This window comes from Aspergillus melleus (assembly GCF_016097325.1).
Source record: "Aspergillus melleus strain CBS 546.65 chromosome Unknown contig9, whole genome shotgun sequence".
Classification (NCBI taxonomy): domain Eukaryota; kingdom Fungi; phylum Ascomycota; class Eurotiomycetes; order Eurotiales; family Aspergillaceae; genus Aspergillus; species Aspergillus melleus.
The window spans coordinates 331918-347752 of record NW_025763378.1 but is presented as its reverse complement, the minus strand read 5'-3'; the positions used below and the strand labels follow the sequence as shown (position 1 = coordinate 347752).

Genomic DNA, 15835 nt, shown 5'->3' with positions numbered 1-15835 from the left:
TAGACTATTTCCGACCATGCGAACACCCTTCCACAGATAACCAAACCCTTCATCAAACCTTAAGTTCCAAGATAAAGTGCCAGTTCCCAGTTTCCACTGCAGAGAAGCGCCGCGCAGAGCATAGCAGCGCAGAATATGCATCGAAGCACGATCCTACATGAACGCATGTTTCAGATTTAGGCACAGATAGGTAGTCAGACCCCTTACAGATGGACAGCCCTGTATTGTTAATCATCATTCTATTCCACAATCTGACTTGAAACATTCATCTTGATGGAAATGGGATCTACAGGGCTAGTGGAATGCGTTCATGTTACATGAGACATTAATTAGACGTCTCGTATGAGATGCCTCAAACAGGAGGGGTTATGTGTGCTGTTTTATTGGCTCGTCTTGGATTTGAAGGATTGTGATCTGTTTGGTAATGTTGCCTATTAGGTTATCCCTTGCGTTGGGTTTGAGGTGGGCGGGGTGGGCATCCCCTTTTTGTTCTGTTGCTTGATGGAGGGGTGAGCTAGATTAGCGGGGTTCTGAGGTTTTGTTTGAGTAGAAATGATGTTGTGGTAGACGGAAGAAGTCTTGCAGGAAAGGGGCAATATTAGAGATATACTGTGTAGTTGCCGGATTTCATGAAGATGGGTAAACAAGAGCCAGTCCGTTGAATATTGATTGGCAAACTCAGGAATAATTGTTTTATCTGCGAGATCACGATCATAGCTCTAGGTAGGTCATTTAATCCACTCGAACACATTGGCTAAAACGATCAAACATGTACGTTGGTTTCCTGGCATGCAATCCACTAACTGTTAATCTGATATCGCAGTCAAGCCCATAATACTTCTATCTTATACCCAAGACCACTTGTGACGTTTATTTCGTCTGTTGCAAGTATGCATGTCTCGCAGCCTAAATTATATGCTGAAGCCCTGTGGTCAGTCTGGACACTCGCAGTACGTCATGAACTCTTGCTGTGTGAAGCTCCCTGCAGAATCAAATAACAGAGCATCAGTCATACCCATGTAAAGAACCAAGCCAAGTAAGTGGGGAGGGCGGAGACTCAAGCCACCATCCTCGTAGGGCAGAGTCGAGGCTAATCGACAGACCAAACCGACACCTGTTACTCGCTGGAAATGGAACTTCTATTACTGGCTAGGTTGGGATCATCACAGACTACCAGGCTACTGTGTACTCTGTCTAGCCCAGTGCCAGCTGCATCAAAGTTTATTCCGTAGGCAGGCGATGTGATGTAACTGCCATGTCAAGATGGAGGACAACCACACCATCCAGGATCCCAGCAGGACACCAACAGCCCATTCCAGGATTTTCCCCGCCGAGTGCCCTGTGCTGCACTAGCTACAGCTTGTTGATGTGCGCCAAGAACCTGCGAGGAGTGACAGGGGCGAATTTTCCAGACTTTGGAGTATCAGAACTAGGCAGAATCATTTCGGATGTGATCTCAGGTCAGACAGCTATGTCAGACCCAGAACTCAGAATCGGAACCAATTAATGAGTAGACAACCTGATAAACTCGAGAGTTCAGATTTGATAGTAGGTCAAGAAAGAAAAAATCGGGGATCGCCGGCTGATGACGTCGTGGAGAAGAACCAAGACGGAGTGCGACCGACCGGCCGAGGAGGCAACGATCAGCGCACCGCCACAGATCAGGCAAGTCGAACGGTGCTGCGTTAGTCTCGCTGTACGGAGAAGAGCTTGATCGCTTCTCCGCTCGTCCTTTTTGCGGCGGCTGGTAATTCCGCTAGCCATCGCCAGGAATCGTCTGCCATACTCCCTTAGGTAGTCCCATCCCCTACATACCAGACATGTTTGCAATTGCAAATTGCAGAGGCTGGGAATCATTCGAAGGCGGTGAGCAGTTTGTACTTCATAGCATGTCCGACACTGTGTCACCTCTCATGAAGAACAGGACCAACATATGGGGGTGGTCACCATATCAACAGGTCCGAATTACCTCATAATAATAACAAGAAAAAATCTGAACGCGCCGAAAAGTCCAAGTGGGTGGCGGGAATACAGTGGACACTAGTGGAATATCTGTGGCTGGCCCGGCAGGCTTCAGCCACTCAAGCGGTGGCCTTTTCTTTGGGCTCGATGCGTCATTGACCTCCAACTGTCTCTGTCCGTTGCTTGCTGTCCTCTGTCGGAGTAGGCTGCACATTGTCACACTCAGTGGTACACTCCCATGTTATTCTTCCCCTCCTATTGTATCCTGCATACCATGGCATCCATCCTCAACAATCATTCCGCGTCGGCCTCCTTTTCCGCAGATCTGAAATCTCAACTGCACTAATCCTTCATATCCATGGATTAACCCGACTACCAGAGCAGCGATCTCAAGCCCACCAAAACTATTATCCACTAGCCCCAATAAATCGAGTCAAGCCCGTGGGGATCAAGCCTCTGCGCCTATCACCGCAGCCACGCAAGGTCGCTGGTGGATCGCCATGGAGTCCGCGCGGCTGGGCCGATAGGGTCGATGGGTCCTGAAACCCTGGGATTCGACCTTGCAGGCTAAGATGATGGTGGAAATGATCGATGACTTCACCCGGCATTGGAACCTGGCCCGTGGCGTTTCCCTTCTCTCCCTCGGCCAGTGAGCCACGTTGGCTGGCCTGGCTGGGTACCAGACCTGGGAATTTCTGGTCGCGAGCCAGTGACGATCGCCATTTCGTCGAGGAAAATTGGAGACAACAGAGAAGACCAAAAAAATAAATCAAAAACAAAAACCTAAACAGACTCGGCCATGGAATCACCGAGAGCTTGGTTTGCTCCCCGACAGGGCCTTTAAATGGTGATTTCCACCTTGGTTCCTGCCTTTTTAAATCCTGCCTCTCCCCCCGACGATCCATCCAACCTTCTACTTTTTTTCTTCTCCATCCATCTGCTCTCTGCTCGCCTCCCGTCCAGTCCCAGCCCGGGTTAACTCATATCGACATCACTCAGTTCTCATTACACGCGTTCAATCTTACCACGAACATCATGAAGACCTTTTCGCTCTCCATGGCTCTGCTGGCCGCCGCCAGCATGGTCACCGCCGAAATCTCGGTTGGCCAGTGCGCGGTATGTCGACGTGTAGACCTCATGTCGATCAATGTCTAATTTTGTCTTCTAGCGCATGTGCATCAACAACATGAACGACAAGGCCTCCGAATTGGGCTGCAAGAGCGGTGATTTGGCTTGTCTCTGCAACGCCGACAACTACAAGTTCGGTATCCGTGACTGCACCGCCCAGGCCTGCCCTGACGATGACTCCAACGCTGTCGTCAACATTGCTCTGAACGCCTGCCCCGACTCCAGTATGTCTCCTGTTATATCGTTGTCGAGGGTTGGAATTGACTGTGATTAGGCTCGGCTGGCTCCTCCACCGGAACCTCCACTGGCACTGCTTCCGACAGCTCTGCTACCGGTACCAAGTCTGGCGGTGCTGGCGCCGGCGCGACTGGCACTGATGCTTCGGGTACTGCTACTGGCACTGCTACCGGTACCGCGACCGGCACCGACGCTACTGGCACTGGTGCTACCGGTACTGGAGCTACCGGCTCCGGCACCGCGACTGGCACTGCCACTGGCACGAACTCCGGCTCTGTCACCGGTACTAGCACCAGCGCTTCCTCCACTGCCACCGGCAGCTCCCAGACTGTAAGCTTTCCTCGGTTTGTGATGTTATACTCATGCTAATAATACCAGGTGTCCAACACCACCGGCACCAACGCCAGCGGTACTACTCTGACCACTGCCACTAGCACCGGCGGCTCTGGCGGCTCCGGCTCCGGCTCGGACTCTACCAGTGGCTCCGGCTCTGGCACTTCCACCGAGACTGCTCCCTCCAGCTCCGAGACCGCCGACTCTGGCGCTGCTCGCAACGTCATCAGCGGCGGTGCCCTTGGAGCTTTGGGCCTGGCTGCTCTCCTTGTTCTCTAAATGCCTTATGACCAAATTTCCTTGGGACACGGAAACGGCGTTATGAGTCAAGCCACTACGTGCATGTTTTGTTATCCACGGTTGATGAACTACGCGGATGGGACACCTTTTTTCTGTACTGTATATGCTAATTACGGGTCATGGTATAATGACAAGTAGATAATAGTGCGACTTGGCCGGAGCTAAGCCAGCACGGACTAATGAGCATCTAATTTATATTTTGTTTAGTCTGGACAAATGTAGAATCTGTTACTGTAAATTCTCCGGTCGGTACTACAAGAAACCTGTTGCATGTACATGAGTACCACGAGTATGATTGTGTTGCACAAGCTTTGAACTTCTGGTGGACTGCTCTAGACAGCATGTGATACTAAAAACTTGAGCTGCCACCTGCCAACCCTTTCATGTGTAACATTCGGATGACATTTTCTTGCTGAATCTAATTAGTCTGGTTGAGCTCGTTCATTCATTGCCATTTATCATCTTCTCTCGTATTAATAGGCCTACTATGCACGAATAAGTCTAATCATTTTTGATTTGTTCCTATCGAGATGGATGGACGAGGAACAGAAAATTCGGAACAAGCAAGTCCTATCTATCCTTTTCATGTTCTATTTTTATTATCTATTATGCGCATATCTGCATGATCTGGAAGCTTGAAGCTTGAGTTCATTGGAACCACTTTTTCTATTTTGGTTGCTGCAAGCCAAGACTAGGAAAATATATATGCTTGCCTTGACCGACCAACACAAAACTATTTCGTTGAGGCACTGCTTGCGCTGTTCTAACTACTTATGCGTTGTTCATCTCCAAGTGATGATAAGCTTTAAGTAGGTATATAAATAAGTCGGTTAATGATTATTGTGGAAGAATCAGGTGCTTCGAGCAATCCGCCAAACCCTCGCTAAAGGCAAGTTCCGAAAAGCCTCTATATGAAGCGGAAGATTCCATGAAATCGGCCATGAAGACCACGTGATATTGAAGATAAAAAGGGCCTTCCTACCCCCTAGTTAGCATTCAAGCAAGCTTCAACAAGTCAAGCAATTCATTCATTTTTCTTCCACTTCGGTAGCCTACCCCTGGCACCTAAAATTCCTACAATTATTCTGGCGTCTATTCCGGACCGGATTAGTGTTTATAGTTCGTGCCTAAATGCGCTCGAATGGAGGGCAAGGAAGGCACGTGGATGGACAGATCACATGTGATATCTTGGCGTGGATGGGTTGATTTTTATATAAATGGATTATCCATCTCTGGACTAGTAGGAGTTACTGGCAGGGGTGGTGACTCTTCTAGTATTTAGGCATCTGTGATTGCGACCGTTTGACAATATGGCAAGTATGATGCTCTTATGCTGATATAGAGGAATGGCTGGGGAAGTGGGTGGCCCCTGGGGATTGGAGTTCGTGCCTGTTCATCTGGTGGTGTGGGGAAAGAACAGGAAGTGCGGAGGGATGGGAATGGGATGCTGCCTTTTATATACGGAGGGATTTACCTTGCCCCGATCATAGACCAACATATGAATCTGTATTAAGCTAAAATCCTGAGTATATCAGTATCTAGGTGCAGAAACTCTTTCTCTTTTACTTTTAATTTTTGTGTTTAAGCTTTTTCCTTCTTTTTCTCTGGCTTTATATTGTGTTGATTCTCGCTACCCTTATTGTAAATAGACTGGTTAGATTGGTGGCCAGGAATACCCACAGTTCGAAGCATTTGGCTGATGAGTGGTATTTTGAGATTATTTGAACTTGAACTAGTCTAGCCCATATCTAGTAGATTGTAGGTGACTGGAGAAATAGGCGAGGCCCGATCCGATACGAGGCTCATTTCCCTGCCTCAGAGGGAAGGCTGCGACTTACTGCATTCGGCTAGATCGACCCTGATCGGAGTTTGCTTGGGGCGAATTCTCGGGGCTGAAGGGAAACAGGAAAACTCAGGCAGATGGATGGACTTGACAAATACTTCGCAATAAATGTGTAAAATCTGGCATCAGGAGTATTACAATAGATTAGCGCGACAAAAAGCCCGACCAAAGGCTGAAAAGAAATGGATGAGGTCACGGACCTCCGATAAGAACAAATCGCCCCGTCGCTGCCTGCGCTAAGCCGCGTTGCTGCCTCGCCCGCCCGCCTACTAAATTCGGTCGTTTCGCCTCGTCCTCCTTTATCCTCTCTCTTCGTCCATCCAACTACCGTCTCTCCCTTCTCTTTCATCACTATATTCATCCCCGACCGTATCATCGTGCTATACTATCGTCGTATATCGTCTTATATTGACTACATCGCCATGATCGCCCACTCGTTCGTTCGAAGGGGCATGGAGCTCATCCAAGAGCAGGCCGGTAACCCCGACGGCCGATCCATCGAATTCCAAGGCTGGCAGGCCGGCCTGCTTTGCTTTACCGTCATCGCGTTCATCTTCTCTATCATAGCGGTAAGCCTGAAAGCCTAATATTGATGAATCCCGGCTAATATATACAGGTGGACTACACCTACGGAATGCTGGTCCCGACGCTGGCTGCCATCGAGGACTCGAACCCCGACATCTTTGTTCGCATCGATACCGATCAGGACCCGACCAAGCCCATCGACCCTGCCGACGCGGATGCCGAGATCGTCGTGACTTCTCCTCGTCCCATCACCAGCAAGCTGCGCACGACCATCAAGCACCTGCGCGCCCGCGCCGGCTTCTGGTCTCGATTCCGTGGGTTTGCCATGTTCGTCGTGCTTCTCAACGCCCAGGGTATTCTTGGTTCGATGATTCCCGTATCCATGTCCAACTATTTCGGCCAGTTCATCGTCCGCATGATCGTTGGGATTCTGCTCGCCAACCTGCACCTCGCCTGGATCCACATTGTCATCTCCGAGCCCTCTCCCAAGCGCTTCTACCAGCGCATCCCCGGATACAAGAGCTGGGTCAACATTGCGCCCGTGTATGCCTTTGAGCAGGCGGTCGTTGCCGGTGCCTTCTTCCTGCCTTTGATGGTCGGTTCGTCCATCCCGTCGCTCCGTATTTGGCCCACGACTGAAGCCGACCTCAACCTTGGCACTGCCGCGCGGGTGGCTGGTGCCGTCACCATCCCCTTTCTGTTTGCCCTGCTGGTGTCGATGCCGGCTCGGGCGGTCTTCATCCGCGTGGCGGCGTCCATGCTGCCCGAGGAGGACGAGGCCATCGTGCCTTTCGACCGGTCATTTGGCGGAAAGGTGGTACCGGCCATCCTGGGCGGTAGCGGCAGACTGAGCATTTCGGGCGCCTGGAAGACCTTTGACGGCGCTGCTCGAGCCCGCTACTTCAAGGCGATCTTCAAGGCCCTTGCCATCCAGATGGCCATTACTACCTTCTTTACCCTGGTGCTCGCTGGTCAGGCTTACATGTTCAAGGATAGCCTGAAGGTTGTCTCTCGTGGACTGGCTGCGTGAGGTGGACTTTGGTCTGAGTGTTGTGCGAGGGGGTTTCCCTCCCCTATGACGCCACCGAATTGATAATCACCTGATGTCATAGCGATGTTGCTGCATGTCCGATGTATTACCAGAAACTTTGAATAATCCCTGTGAATAGCCTAGTCTACACGAATGCCCATTCTTTTACCTTCAACTTCTCGTGTCTTCCATTAGAAATGCACCCACCAGGTCCTCGAATCCCCGTAAGAGGCTAGTCCGGGTGCCTGAGGAGCGCCCCGCCCACCCCACTTGGCGAACTCACCGCCCTGACCGTCTTGCCCTCTCTCATCAGCGCAATCTTTGTCCCCCACTTCTCTCAACAGTCCCTGGATTTCGCCTCCTTCTGTTCATCCCACTGCTTTGCTCTGTATGGGTCTATAACACTTTGTCAGATCTGACACCTCATCTCCACTACATCTCCATCGACCCGACCGTCCCCGACGCCTCAAATCCGTCTATCCTAACTCTCGACAACCCCTCACAACCACCATGGCCACCACCCCCGCAGGTCGTATGCTGTCCCGACAGCTGCAGCAGATGCAAGCCGACAACACCCACGGGATCAGCTGCGGTCTGGTCGATAGTAATGTCTTCGAATGGGAGGTCATGCTTATGATTTCGGATGACGTGAAGCTTTATGGCGGTGAGTTTCTAGGTCTGGAATGGCTGGATTTGCGGGATACGAGATAAGATAAGTGGCTGATCATGGGTATGTGTGTTGTCTAGGTGGTTTCTTTCGGGCTCGTCTCTCCTTTCCTCTGGAGTATCCTCATATGCCGCCGAAGATGAAATTCGAACCGTCGCTTTTTCATCCGAATAGTATGTTCTTTCTTTCCTTGTCTGGTTGGTTATTTGGGTGTCTGTGTCGATGTGCTGGGATGTGGGAATGCGATATATGTCCCGCATGATGGCCATAGATACAGAGATGAATACAACAGATGCTAATAGATCGACCAGTCTACCCCAGCGGCGAAGTCTGCATCTCCATCCTGCACCCCCCCGAGGAAGATAAATACGGGTACGAATCCGCCTCGGAGCGCTGGAGTCCCGTGCAAACGCCCGAGACGATCCTTCTGTCTGTCATTTCGATGCTGTCGAGCCCCAACGACGAGAGCCCGGCTAACGTGGAGGCGGCGCGGCTATGGAGAGAGGATCCGAAGGAGTTTAAGAAGCAGGTGAGGAAGTGCGTGAGGGAGAGCCTGGGGGATGAGTAATCCTTTCAAGCCCTTCTTGCTGGGCCGGGTTATCTCTATTTATGGTTTTTTTATGGCTACGTTCGGCTTTGAGTGCGTTGATGGCGCTTTTTATTCGATGTCAAGTCTTCTTGTTTTGCATTTGAGGTCGTTAGATCTTTGGATTTTCTTTCCGCGTTATCTTTGAATGATGGCTCGTTATTTTGGTTGGAGTTAATCGTCATGCATCGTCTTTTGCGGTTTTTCTATGGATAATATATATGATTGATTTGGACTGCGATGTTGTCTTTGCATTCTAATATTATCGATTATCGACTGCTTCGCTTCCTTAATCACGTTCTATATTTACTATGTTCTCTATCGTCCATCTATCCTATATAGTTTTATATAGTTTTCATACCTATGTCTTGTTCGAAGCACCCTTTCGCAACGAAGGAAGGTATAGACCCGGGTGGAAGGCTGTGAGTGTGATGCAGGCGATAGCAATCATCCTTATTTAGTTAGTATATCGATATATTGATGGTATGAAGGAATGAGGGGAGGAAGGGAAGGGAAAATAGAAAGATACTCACATCCCATCAAGAACTAGAAATTCGTCCTCGCGCTGCATCAGCGGGTTGCCCCATCCGCCGGCCATTTCGGGGATTCTATATCATTTGATATCAGTGTCTTTTCTAGGTTTTTTGCATTTCATGGAGGAGAAGGTAGATGTGTCCATGTGGAGAGAGAGAGAGAGACATACCGATAAATGCACCGAATCAACACCGTCACATACGCCACAATCTCCGCCACCACGACAATCTTCAACTGTCTCGCCGTGACGCCCTCGCCAGCCGTAGTCGCCGCGCCCTGCACAAGCACCCCATTCCCATCGGCACCTTCAACCCGGGACTCCACCCCGCGCATCTCATCCAACCTCACCATCTTCTCACCTCGCGACGCCGCCGCCGCCGCCGAAAACCCCCCTCCGCGTCTATACACCCTCACGAAAAAGTCCACCGCGAGGACCCCACACACCGCCATCGTGACAACCTGGAACACAATCCCCGCTATGATGATATTATTCCCCGTCGTCGTCATATCGAGATCATCCTCCGCAGACGCCGCGACTCCACCCCCCGCCGCCTGCAAGAACAACGAACCAACATCACACCCGATGAATATCCACGTGAACAGCCTCGGCTTGAGTTTCGAATACTCACTGCCCAGATTCAAGATGATATGTTTCAGGGTGAGATAGATGCCCGCGGCGATGAAACTCGGCGCGAGCACCAGCGCCACGATTTGCAGTTTAAATGCCCCGGCGTCCCACGGGTTCGAGTGCATGAGGATCCGGCCGATATACCCTGCCATTTCGAGGAATGTGCCGATTATCAAGGCGATGGCGAATGTCCAGGATCGGAAACGTAGGCTGAAGTAGAGTTGGGCGACGCCGCAGAGGGCGAAGATGATGGTGAAGAAGATGTTGCCGCCCAGGTTCGGGTAGTAGCCGTATGTTGTTGCGGTGACGGGGCAGGAGGGGGAGACTTCGAGGCAGGTTTTGGTGCTCATTTTGGGAGATCGGTCTGAGGGTTCGTTGTATGGCGAGGTAGGAGCCGTGTGGTGGATGGCGAATGTACTGCGTGGGTAGTATATGACTCGAGATGAAAAGGGAAAGGAAAAAAGACAATGTCGCTATGCAAAGCAGACAATCTAGTAGACGAATGAAAGACAAGAAAGAAAGAAATCTCCGAATGAACAAGGTCCTGCAAACCTTTATATCAAACAATCAATCAATCTGCCAACCCAAGGATGACACGACCGAAGAAAAGAAAGACGAAGACGAAAGAAAAGAGAAAACGAATCCAGCCCGATATGTAAGCCTCCCCCGTAGTCCGTAGTATGCCGTAATACGGTAGCTAGGTTCGACTCCCAAGCCTAAGCCAACAGAGTTGATTTCATATCCATGTAGGGTCCAGTCCGTGCTGCGCTTGGCATTTGCCTAATCTGTGCGAACGCGAAGGCGAGAGCGAAAACGAGAGCGAGAGCGAGTTGTCCACCAGTCAGCGTTGTTAGAAAGATCTGGAATGATGGAAGATCCACTCGATAGGAAGCCATGTGGGGCGCCACGGGCCCTGCGGTCTGAGCCGTTGCAATATCTTACGAGAAGGAGGTTCTGTTATCGATGCGATCCAGATCTAATGTCCTAACGTGGGTGTCGGATGTACGCCTGTATGCGTTCAACTTAATTTTGGCGGCTGCGTCTGCAATGCCAAGGGTTCAAGGGTGGTCGGTTCGTTCTCGGCTTGTCAATTTGTGCTTACACGCCGGTCCCTGGGGCTGGAGCGGTTGCGATGTGTAGAGGCTGCTGGAATAGGCAGACGACAGTAAGCGAAACCGAGAACGAGGCCTCGTCAATGATAATTGCCATTGTGCATTGGATTGTAAATGCAGGGGATGGAGTTATGCTTTAAGAATATCCATGCCCTGGGTGCATGTTATCCTCAAAGGACAGGGGTTTCAGGGATGACAGTCAATTTGAAATGTTGCTGGATGTTTGATTCTGAGGCTGAATGCTGGTTTCCTTGGGGGACCAATCAGAATGACAGCGTTCTAGAAGATATTCTTTCTCCTGGCTGATCTGCGTCGTATACTCCATACTGACAGAAGTGGCTGCCTGTCATTGTCCAGATATCCCACTCAGTCGGCCGATCTTTTCAATTCTGCATGGTATGAATGCTGCCTAGATCCATTCCGTAGATATTCACAATGTAAAATCTACATCGAGGCCCAGCCTGACTGTTGTTGGTTTAGAGACCCACGTGACGCACCCCCACGTGTCTCTCCCCACGCGGCTGTGATTTTCTCCGTCTTTCAACGTCATTCATCGCCAATTATGTCTCCTTGTCCCTGATGGGTTGTGCTACCTGCCCTTAGGAGTCGTCGGCCATTCGGGATGGCGCCGCGAAGGGCGCATACCAAGTCACGCAACGGATGCGATCAATGCAAGAAGCGACGCGTCAAGGTAATTCGGCTGGAGATATCCTCCTCTCTCTCACGGACCTAACATGTCTAGTGTGACGAGCGAGGCCCACCCTGCTCGAATTGCATCTCTCGCGAACTGCATTGCACGTATACAAGGAAGGCGGCCGCTCGCACCGTCGCCAATTCCTCTTCCGCCAGTCCCGCCCCCCTGTCGCACGCCGCGCATCGGCACCTCGAAGCTGCCAGCCATGCCTTCACGGTCGCCGGCACGACCAGTCCGCCTAATTTCTCGCGTAAAAAAGAGCTCGAGTTGATGCATAAGTACTCTACCGAGACCTACCAGAGTCTCAGCAATGAACCCGCCGATTACCAGGTCTGGCAGATGTTTCTGCCGCGCAAGGCTCTTGAATTCGACTTTCTCATGAACGGCCTGCTGGCCGTCGCCTCGCTGCACACGGCCGCGTCGATCGACTCGCCAGAAGCCCTATCCTATATCGATTCGGCCCTCGAGTACCATAATCAGGCTTCAGCGCCCTACCGCCAAGCCATCGACAATATCAGCCCGATCAACTGCGACGCGGTGTTCGCGCACGCTATTATCACCACCGTCATCGGCATCGCCCTCCCCCAGCTGACTGCCGACCGTATCAAAAGCACCACCATGACCGAGAACATCTTCGTCGTGTTCGAACTCCTGCAGGGTGTCAGCAACATCCTCCAGATCAGCCGCCCCTGGCTGAAGACTACTTTCTTCACCTCTCGTCGCGGCTTCTTCGACGTGCCCTACGCTTCTCTGGACGCGGATACAGAATCCTCGTTTACGCAATTAACCGCCACTAATGATCTCATGTTGAATAATACAGACCCAGACCAACATCGTATTATGAATGATGCCATTGAACTGCTGCGTCGCTGTTATCGGCGCTTTGCTCATGCGCATGACGCCGCGTCGGTCATTTCGTGGCTCTCGACGGTGGATAAGGAGTTTGTGCATGCGCTGCGAGGCCGTCAGCCTATTTCACTCTTGGTGTTAATGCACTGGGCTGTTCTTCTGAATGAACTCGATGGGAAGTTTTGGTGGGCTCGGAATTCGGCTAATTCTCTGGGGGCAGAGTTGCTGAGGGACTTGCGTTTGGGTGATCCTCGATTAGAAGGGGCGTGGACTTGGCCGAAGAAAAAGTTGGGAATTTAGAAGGGGAGGTTGTGGGACAGAGCACCTTTGAAAGGTGTGACATATCGATGTAGGTTGATTTGTGTTCTTGCTATGGGCTTGAGCCGGTATTTACGTTGATGCAGTTTAGCAGAAATGCGCTGCTTCGCAGGGCCATACTCCAAACATGCTGTATTATCAACATACCGAACTGATGCGATCGCTGTTGTCAATTGGTCACGTCCGAGTTCGTGATGAATAGAATCACATATGATAGGAACTTGCACCTATCTATGATCCGATTTATTACCAAAGACTATCTGGCCGAACACTTTTTTCAATTTTCCATATCCTTCAAAAAGCGACCTGGCTTCGGTGTATGCATGTCCAGCTGATGGAGGCGGCCTTTGCTGCAACAGAAATTCATTTGGCTGGAATATGCTCTTATAGGTCTCTTGTATGTATTTACTAGATGTGTGGTTCATTGGCGCTCATTGTGAATTATCTTTCCTCCCCTAACTAGACATAGGTAAGCCAAATATTTAGCGATTGATCAATTCAAAGCTCATCTCAACCAAATCGTTTCGTTCCAAATCTACGCACAACCGGAAAGGAAGCAGACAGAAGATGGATTTGGATTTCATGCTCTGATATGTAAAGAGGGAGCCAAGGGATTCTATTGCTGCGCCATCGGCCGCCGACCGGAGGAACCTTCATCCACCCTCGAAATAATACCTGTCCAGCCCCTTTCCAGCGATGAAGGCAGGGTTGACCGATTCCCATTCTCCCGGAGGCACGAATCGGTAGTACGGTCATGTCGGGTTGAAGGAACCGCCTTGCCACATTATGCGAATAAGAAATGTTCTTAGCTCTCTACGGGCTCGGCCCATGCGTTTCCAAAGACCTGGCACTCGATCCATGGGAACCATGACGCCTTCCACCGAAGATCCCAACAATGAGTTGTTTAGGTATACTTCTGGGAGATGGATGTATGCATCTTTCCTCAGCGGACGTGGATCCAAGTTGACGTCTGCAGTTTCAATGAAAATATACGGCTGTCAGAACGCTATCTCGAATTCAATGTGTCTGCCCTTCAAGACGCTATTGCCGTTGCGTCTGGTCGAACATCCTCCGACATCGTCTCCTTTTTAAACTGGCAGAAGGTGGGTTCAACAGGATCTTCCAAGCCAATTTCAGTGACGGACGATCTGTTCTCGCAAGATTACCGTATCCGTCCACAGCGCCCGAACATTATACCGTCGCGAGCGAGGTAGCCACTCTGGCTTATCTTCGTCTGCATGGGTTCCAAACCCCTAAGGTGTATGCGTGGTGCTCGAAAAGAACGAACCCCGTCGGCTCTGAGTATATAATCATGGAAAAAGTGGATGGCACTCCCCTTGGCGATATATGGTATTCCATGACACCAAAGGAGCAGCATGGGATTATGAAACAGATTGTCGAATGGGAGGCACGCCTAATGTCGTTGGAATTTCCCGCATTTGGAAGTCTGTACTACCACAATGATCTCCAGTCAGAGAAGAGGTTTCCGCTGCCTGACGAGCGCGATGCTGCCTTCTGTATAGGTCCAATAGCACATTATAGTTGGTGGCATGGGCATAGGCGCGCGTTGGACCTTGATAGGGGCCCGTGTAAGTAAAGCCTCCTATGACGAACGATTATTATGGCCGTTTCTTGTTGACCCCAACTAGGGTTGTCTTCGGTCGACATATTCCGGGCCGTTGGTGAACGAGAGCTGGCTTGGACTAAACACTACGCGAAACCCCGGCAACCATATGAGCGTCTATATAGGGGGATGTACCATTTTAGAAACCTTGCTCCGGATGACCACCTTAAAAACCTCTGCGATTATCTCTCGATGGTGCCTTATCTTGGTTTCAAAGCTGGAACGGCGCTACACCGGCCAGTGTTGCGCCACCCTGACTTCCAGCCGAATAACATTCTCGTATCCGAGAAAAAGGAAATCCTGGGATTCATTGACTGGCAACATTCCACTATCCTGCCATTGGGTCTTGCAGCTTGGATACCGAAACATTTCCAAAATTACGGTGACCCAGAATCAGACAATCTCAGAGAGCCTCGGCTTGCCCTTCCATCGAATTATGACAGTCTTTCGCATACCGAGCAGGCCTTTGCTCGAGAAATTGTTCGGAAACGAGTGGTCCATTTCCTCTACGCTGCGTTTACTAAGCGGATGAATGAGGAACACTACGATGCGATATTCGACAACCCTACTATACTACGTCAGCGGCTTTTTAAGGGTGCAGGAACGCCCTGGGAAGGTGATTCAGTTACACTGAGGGCTGAGATGATACGCATCATTCAGAATTGGACCCAGTTCTCGGCGGATTCCGGGGTAAATGGTAGCGGGGCGTGCTCTACTCCCCCTGTCGAGTACTCAGAAAAGGTTGTTCAAGACACGCTTGCCCTTGATATGCGCCAAAAAGAAGCAGATACTGCGATGGAGCAAATGCAAGAGGCACTGGGTGTCGATGCTATGCGATGGGTACCAAATGATGAATATGATGCCGCGGTGGCATGGGCGTGGGAGATGAAAGCCCAGATGCTCAAAGCCGCAGTTACCCCATCTGAAGCAGCTGCAGTTAAGGACCATTTCCCATTTGATGACTTTGATGAAAACGCTTGAGGCATTCCAATTCGAGGTTCGCTGTTCCTTGATGACATAGGCTGGCAACATTTCTTCTGGTCAGTGCCAGGTTGCGAGGCCTACCACTTGGGTAGTCTTCTGTGATTTTTCTATACTATTCTATATCCCGTTAAGTAATTAATCAATGAGATCTATGATAGGTATAAAACTAAAGGACCTTTCTGTATGCTTTCCTGCTCTTCAGCATTTTATCTTTACCTCTTCATCAAGCTAGTACCCATGCGCTCCCTTACTTGATACGAACTATTACGTATTCACCACGGTGACCAGGGATGTTTCTCTCTATCAATATGGCGTGACGCCGGGGTGGTTTAATTAATAAACAGGCGGCCGACCCAGGCTATCTATCTTATCACATTCTCTTACCGCCAGAAAGCTCTTGTGGTTGGACCAATTTCATTTGGCCCGCGCATCTGCAGCACTACACTCAGGTACGTATCGCTAGTGTAAGATTTAGTCGAGA

The 15835-nt window shown here is 50.4% G+C and overlaps 6 protein-coding genes across 6 annotated transcripts; 5 read left to right on the top strand and 1 right to left on the bottom strand.

The window, feature by feature from the left end:
- Positions 1-2997: 2997 nt before the first annotated feature.
- Positions 2998-3696, top strand: LDX57_012799 (CFEM domain-containing protein; the record flags this gene model as incomplete). The annotated part of the gene is made up of 3 exons (XM_046094549.1): positions 2998-3078; positions 3131-3314; positions 3365-3696. The coding sequence occupies 3 exons, from the start codon at positions 2998-3000 to the stop codon at positions 3694-3696; spliced, it is 597 nt and encodes a 198-aa protein (XP_045950528.1).
- Positions 3697-6225: 2529 nt separating this feature from the next.
- LDX57_012798 (uncharacterized protein) lies at positions 6226-7358 on the top strand (the record flags this gene model as incomplete). Its single annotated transcript, XM_046094548.1, has 2 exons — positions 6226-6372; positions 6420-7358. The coding sequence occupies 2 exons, from the start codon at positions 6226-6228 to the stop codon at positions 7356-7358; spliced, it is 1086 nt and encodes a 361-aa protein (XP_045950527.1).
- A 510-nt stretch (positions 7359-7868) lies between these two features.
- On the top strand, positions 7869-8593 carry ubc15 (putative ubiquitin conjugating enzyme; the record flags this gene model as incomplete). Its single annotated transcript, XM_046094547.1, has 3 exons — positions 7869-8022; positions 8106-8198; positions 8337-8593. The coding sequence occupies 3 exons, from the start codon at positions 7869-7871 to the stop codon at positions 8591-8593; spliced, it is 504 nt and encodes a 167-aa protein (XP_045950526.1).
- A 379-nt stretch (positions 8594-8972) lies between these two features.
- On the bottom strand, positions 8973-10123 carry LDX57_012796 (RTA1 domain-containing protein; the record flags this gene model as incomplete). The annotated part of the gene is made up of 3 exons (XM_046094546.1): positions 8973-9063; positions 9145-9219; positions 9315-10123. 3 exons carry the CDS (start codon positions 10121-10123, stop codon positions 8973-8975), a joined length of 975 nt encoding a protein of 324 aa, XP_045950525.1.
- Positions 10124-11507: 1384 nt separating this feature from the next.
- Positions 11508-12728, top strand: LDX57_012795 (Zn(II)2Cys6 transcription factor domain-containing protein; the record flags this gene model as incomplete). Its single annotated transcript, XM_046094545.1, has 2 exons — positions 11508-11576; positions 11628-12728. 2 exons carry the CDS (start codon positions 11508-11510, stop codon positions 12726-12728), a joined length of 1170 nt encoding a protein of 389 aa, XP_045950524.1.
- Positions 12729-14058: 1330 nt separating this feature from the next.
- Positions 14059-15351, top strand: LDX57_012794 (uncharacterized protein; the record flags this gene model as incomplete). Its single annotated transcript, XM_046094544.1, has 2 exons — positions 14059-14335; positions 14396-15351. The coding sequence occupies 2 exons, from the start codon at positions 14059-14061 to the stop codon at positions 15349-15351; spliced, it is 1233 nt and encodes a 410-aa protein (XP_045950523.1).
- Positions 15352-15835: the final 484 nt, after the last annotated feature.